This window comes from Panthera onca, chromosome B3 (genome assembly GCF_046562875.1).
Source record: "Panthera onca isolate mPanOnc1 chromosome B3, mPanOnc1 haplotype 2, whole genome shotgun sequence".
NCBI lineage: Eukaryota > Metazoa > Chordata > Mammalia > Carnivora > Felidae > Panthera > Panthera onca.
The window spans coordinates 4318119-4324125 of NC_138344.1; the positions used below are offsets into that span (position 1 = coordinate 4318119).

The 6007-nt window shown below is 56.0% G+C and overlaps 1 protein-coding gene across 1 annotated transcript; it reads left to right on the forward strand.

Annotated features, from left to right (window-relative positions):
• Positions 1 to 374: 374 nt before the first annotated feature.
• On the forward strand, positions 375 to 3588 carry RPS17 (ribosomal protein S17). The gene is made up of 5 exons (XM_060617565.2): positions 375 to 504; positions 795 to 946; positions 1457 to 1562; positions 2100 to 2165; positions 3464 to 3588. The coding sequence occupies exons 1-5, from the start codon at positions 502 to 504 to the stop codon at positions 3542 to 3544; spliced, it is 408 nt and encodes a 135-aa protein (XP_060473548.1). The 5' UTR covers positions 375 to 501; the 3' UTR covers positions 3545 to 3588.
• Positions 3589 to 6007: the final 2419 nt, after the last annotated feature.

Below are 6007 nucleotides of genomic sequence, written 5' to 3' on the forward strand. Positions count from 1 at the left end.
GCTCGGCCTCTCCCAGGTGCAGCCCCCGCCCCCAGGCTAAACCCACACGTCTCCGACCTAGGGACGGCTGAGGGTCCTGGGAGGGGAGGGGCACCGTCCCTGCTTCCTTACCTTTCCGCACTCCCGAATCGCCGTTCCCAGGACGCTAAAGCCTCCCTCCGTCTCGCTGGCGTGTGCAGAAGACACGCACCCCTTCTAGTCTAGGCCAAGTAAGGCGATCCAGTCCCAGAACCGACGAGCAAGAAGCAGGGAGCCCAGAACAAACCGGGGCGGGGCGGGGCAGGGAGCGGAAGTCGCGCCCGCAGAGGGCGGGCCAAGCGCTCGTCCCGCCCACCGGCTGAGGATGGGCCGCCTGCACTTCCGCCCCGCCCCGCTAGGAGTCGCTGTGGAGCCCCTGAGGAGGACTCTGCGCGTCCGAGGTTAGGCGGAAGCGCCTTTCTGGCCGGCGCTTTATAGGCCTCTCTGTTGCTTCCTGTTTCCTCTTTTACTGTACCCGCCAACATGGTAGGTATCTTGGCTCCACGCCCCGTCCCCCTCAATCGTCCTCCATCCGCGGCTTTCCGCGGCCCCCAGCCCTCGAGGCCGGGCGCCGGACCCCGCCAGGTCCTGGCCTCCGCGGCTCCCTGGCCTCCGCGCTGAGCCCCGCGCTCCAGCGCTTCCCGACCGGCCGGCCCTCCTCTCCCCTGGGGTTCAGCCCTAGCCCGCAAACCCTGCTCCGGTCGGAGCGGGACGCCGCGCTTTTCCCCGGAGGGCTGCTCTGGCTCGCGAATGACCCAGTGTTGTCCAACCCGCAGGGCCGCGTCCGCACCAAGACCGTGAAGAAGGCGGCCCGGGTCATCATTGAGAAGTACTACACGCGCCTGGGCAACGATTTCCACACCAACAAGCGCGTGTGCGAGGAGATCGCCATTATTCCCAGCAAGAAGCTCCGTAACAAGATTGCAGGGTGAGTTGACGGGCCTGGTGGAGGACGGGGAGCCGCGGCTCAGGGTCCGCCGAGCTCCGACTCGGGAGCGGGCCGGGTGCCCTGCTGCTGGCGTCGGGACGAGCGTCACCGACGCGGCGGGTTCTCCTGCGGGCCTGCCCTCCCGGCCGGGGCTGGCCAGGCAGAACCCCCGGGAGATCCTGCTCCGCACCGCGAGGCCTGGCCTGGTTACACGCCGGTCAGGGACGTTGGAAGTCGGAAGGAAGGAAAAGGGAGGCGGGCGGCGGCCGAGAAAGCTGGAGGTGGAGGATTGGGTGGCTCGGAAAGAACGGGAGCCGAGAAGGGTGTGTGCGAGGCGGCGGAGCTGGGTGTGCGCGCTCGGAGCCCGCGCTCGCTCTCAGGGTGGGGAGTCCTGCCCCTTCTCCCGGCGTAGCAGGAACCGCAGCTGCTGTGCGTCTCTCCGGAGACGGCCGGGACCGGCGGGGCCCGGGGCGCGCGCTCAGGGTTCTCACTGGCTTGTCCACTTTGCAGCTATGTCACACATCTGATGAAGCGGATCCAGAGAGGCCCGGTGAGAGGCATCTCCATCAAGCTGCAGGAAGAGGAGAGAGAAAGGAGGGATAACTATGTACCCGAGGTAAACTTCCTGGGTCGTTTTTGGGCCTCTGGCACATCCTGAAAGATAAGCAGGTGCCTGGTTTGCCAAGGGACCTCCACATAGTCTTAAAAAGGAGGTCTTCTATCCATCTATTCCTCAACCAGCTCTAGGTGCCCACAATCCATGTGCCATAGCCTTGTTCTGCCCTGTTGGGACCATTTGGGTCCGCTCTGGTTTTTCATGTGAGAGCCCTTAATGGTGTGTGTTGAATGATTGCCCATCGCCGTTTCTTCTGGTTTGAGTATTTGCTTTAGCGTAACATTCCGGAGGTGTGCACCTAGTGTTGAGGTTTGCTGAAAACTGGTTGGATGTTCATGAGGGTAAACGAAGGTAAAACCAGGAGAACTGATCCTCGGGTGCTGGGATCCTTAAGCACACTGCTCACCTTGCGGGATGCCCTCCTCCCTTCTTCCCCCTCCCACCCCCCACCCCCCATTTAAGAATCTTGGGGAAAGGGTGGGGAAAGTGAGAGAGAACTCATTCATTGATATTTGGGGCCTGCCTTGTTACTTCTAGGTCTCAGCCCTGGATCAGGAGATCATTGAAGTAGATCCCGACACTAAGGAGATGTTGAAACTTTTGGTAAGTGTGCACTGGGTTTCTAAAATGGGATTTCGAGAACCATCAGTAGCTTTCCGTGATCTCTGTTAAGACCTAGCGACCAGGCGTTCTTCTCAACGTCCTTCATACATGATTTCCTTTTGTCCTCCCCATGCCCCGAGAGACCCATTCTGCTATTTGCGTTTCCTACTTGAGGAAATGGCAGCTTGAACACCAGTGGGTGGAGGGTCGGGAATCCCATCTACGCTTCCGACCACTAGACACACCGCCTCCAACATGGGGTTCGCTGGTTAGTGAGGATGGAGATTGCGCTCCACGGGAAGGTAACTCCCAAAGGCAGTGGCCATTCTCCCGTGGCTTCCAGGACACCCCTCCTCCCTCCTTTCCTTGTCTTCTTGTCTCTGGCCGCTCCTTCCCTTTGCCCCTTGGTTCCAGCTCTGGTTGTCCCTTCATACTTCGTGCCTTCCCTCGGGGACGTCATTCCTCCTGTGTCTGTATGCTGGCCACTCGTAAGAAGTGTGGTCTCCTCTGCACGTGCTCACCAGGCGCATGCGTGTGGCAGTGCAGATACCTTTGTGTGGCTTCTCTTGGTTCTCCATGGTTTGATGAGGGTAAATCTGGGCTTCGAAGTCTAGTACACAGTGATTCAGAGCGACTTCGTGTTTTCTTTTTTATGATCGCAAAACGTGTACGACATTTGGAGAGGTAGGTAGTGAGCAGAAGGAACTGCGTACCTACCACCCAGTTTCAGAACAACGTCACAAGCGTAGCTAAGGTCTGCTGTGGACCATTTTCTCCAGAAACAACTACTCTCCTGAATGTAGCCTTTTAGTCTTTTCTATAAAATTGGTTTTTGAGGATGAACCGGGACGTGAAGTTCCGGGTGCGTGGCCGGCTCTCGACAACTGTTTGAATTGGTGACGCTTCCTACTTGCGTGTGGCCCTGTATGTGGCCCAGGGCGGTGATCCTCAAAGGAAAAGATGACCCTCGGGACCGTTTGGCAATGTCTGGACACACTTGGCCGCTACAGCTAGGGGACGCTAGCAGACATGAGTGGGCAGAGGCCAGGGACGCTGCTAAAAATCCTACAGTGTCCAGGACAGCACGCTGACGTCTGGCTGTCGGGAGTGCGTGTTCCTCCAGATCTCAGCTAGACCCCCTTGTGAGTTCATTGTTCTAGGGCGGGTAGAAGGCCCCTGTTGGCTTTCTGACCCCCAAGCTGGTGGAGGCCGATAGGCCGGGCCTGGAGGTGGTACTGGGACTTCGATCACAGACCCCAGCAGTACGGCCACACTGAACCCACTTTGTTGTTTTCCAGGACTTTGGCAGTCTGTCCAACCTGCAGGTCACCCAGCCTACAGTTGGCATGAATTTCAAAACACCACGTGGAGCCGTTTGAATCTTTGCTGTGCTGTAATACCTTCAATAAACCTTGGACAGTAACCTTGCCTGTGTCCTATGTGGGTTCTGTGCCAGTAGCGCTAAGGGCAGGAGTCTTTCTCAAGGCAGAAATCCTGAAGAGCACTCGGCGGTGGCGGCATCTGCAAGGGGCCTCTGGGCCGTGGGCGTACGGACGGCGGACATCCTGGAGAGCTGAGCCCCACGGCCACGTTGCTTGCCGGCCCCACCCTGCCTGGCGCTGGCAGGCCCTGAGCACTAACCTTGGCTTCAGGAAGAAGTCGGGGAGATGCTTTCCCTCTCCTCACCCTGTCTGCCCCGGGGTTCGATCCTTGGCCTCTCCTGGGTACACACAACCTGGGCTAATGAACCTGTCTTGAAAGGGTAACACTCCTCACACGTTTGAAGGTTGGGCTTGGTGGGTAGGAGGTCGGATGGGTGGGGTCTGCCTGGTTCAAGTGTGTGTGGAGGTGGAGGAGGGTCAGTGACACTGGGGTGCATGGGTTTAAAGGGAGGCAGAGCTGCTGGCTGTAGCCCAGATAGGTGGCTCTGAGCTTAGGATCAAAGGGTGGGCGGGAGGAGCGTTAGGCTGGGCTGGTGCCTGTTGAGTAGTGGGGGAAAGGAGCCCTTCAGTTGGTGATCCACACATTTGACGGCTTTTTTGTCCCCGGCAAGTTGGGCATGTTTGCAAACATGCATGTGTCCCAATCTGCAAGGTGGCAGAAACCAGACCAGCCTGGCTCTGCACTGGTCCTGCCCATCCCTTCTGTGGGGCCATAGCTACAGCAAGCATTGTAAAAATGTGTAACAATTTTGATAGTTTGCCTTGCAGAAAGCTTGCAAAAATAGTACGAGGAACTTCACCTACCCAGATCTACCAATTGTTCGTTTTGCCCCAGTTGCCTTATACTCGTGTGTGTGTGTGTGTGTGTGTGTGTGTGTGTGTGTACATATAGTTCTTTCTTTTTTTTTTTTTTAATTTTTTTTTTATGTTTGAGAGAGACAGAGTGCTAGCAGGGGAGGGGCAGAGAGAGGGAGACAGAATCTGAAACCGGCTCCAGGCTCTGAGCTGTCAGCACAGAGCCTTATGCGGGGCTTGAACTCTCAGTGAGATTATGACCTGAGCTGAAGTCAAGTCGCCTAACCGACTAAGCCACCCAGGCACCCATACACGTACATTTAATCTACTGAGCTAAAGAAGCATACCCTTTTGACCCAAATATTTCAGTGTGTAGTTCCTAGAAATAAGGACACTTCTATAACCAGTGTACATTTCAAAATCAGGAAAGTTGACAGATACACTACTGTTAATCCATAGTCCATTTTTGCCAATTTCCAGATTATGTTTTTTATAGTTCATTCGTTTCCCCTGTTCCAGGATCCATCCCAGAATCACTGCCTGCATCTAGTGTTCATGTCCTTTTAGCCTTTCTGTGTCTTTCATGACTGACATTTTTGAGTAAAAGTATTGTCTGACTTTGTAGAATGTCCTTGAGTTTGGATGGTTTTGTGTTTCCTCATAATTAGATTTAATTTAGTTTTTTCTGTAGGAAGGCCCCAGTCTTCATACTGTGTTCTTGGCGCGTCACAGCAAGAGGCAGGATCTCCGCTCCTCACATTTGTGGTGATGTCTATGTTGAGCCCTTGGGTTAAGGTGCACCTGTCACTTCTCCATCCTGAAGTTGTCTCTTCCTCATTGTAATTTATAAACTTGTGAGGACATCAGTGATACTTTAATTCCAGAAGGAAGCTTTCATTTATTCACAACCAACTTGTTTCCATTTTCTGGTGTGGGGTCGGGCGTCCCTAGCAAATATTATTGACTTCTAAATTTTTTTTTTTAACGTTTATTTATTTTTGAGACAGGGAGAGACAGCATGAACGGGGGAGGGTCAGAGAGAGACGGAGACACAGAATCTGAAACAGGCCCCAGGCTCTGAGCTGTCAGCACAGAGCCCGACGCGGGGGCTCGGCATGGCAAGATCATGACCTGAGCAGAAGTCGCCTAACCGACTGAGCCACCCAGGCGCCCCTATTGGCTTCTAAATGCAACCGCGCTTGAAGCCCCCTCCCTCACCCACCCCTTCGGTGTTTGGTCAATGGTGGGGAAAGGGTTGGGCGCTCTGCAAGGAGGATGGAGAGAACCAATAAAAGGTGAAGCCAGTAGCCGGGCAGTTTGCTGTGACGTTTGCTAACCCCCCACCGGGAGGCAGCGTCATTGCTCCTTCATTTGTGTGCGGCCCCTGCGGCCCAGGGCTTCGAGCAGGACTAGGTCACTGCGGGTGCGGGCCTCAGGCTGGGAGCGGGCAGCTCGCAGAAGCTGCCGGATGCTTCAGCCGTGCCGGTGAGCTCCGCCGGGCCTTAGCATCTTCAGCCGAAGACTGGGCTCATCCGCACTCCTGGCGGCACTTGGTGGAGGCAGGGGGTCAGGCCCCGCCCCCAGGGGCTGGGATTTGCGCTTCCG

What these genes read in the sequence shown, in the direction of transcription:
- RPS17 (XM_060617565.2), top strand. An exon ending in GGGATAACTATGTACCCGAG is followed by an intron (nt 1,563 to 2,099) that starts GTAAACTTCCTG and finishes TGTTACTTCTAG; the next exon opens with GTCTCAGCCCTGGATCAGGA. An exon ending in AGGAGATGTTGAAACTTTTG is followed by an intron (nt 2,166 to 3,463) that starts GTAAGTGTGCAC and finishes GTTGTTTTCCAG; the next exon opens with GACTTTGGCAGTCTGTCCAA.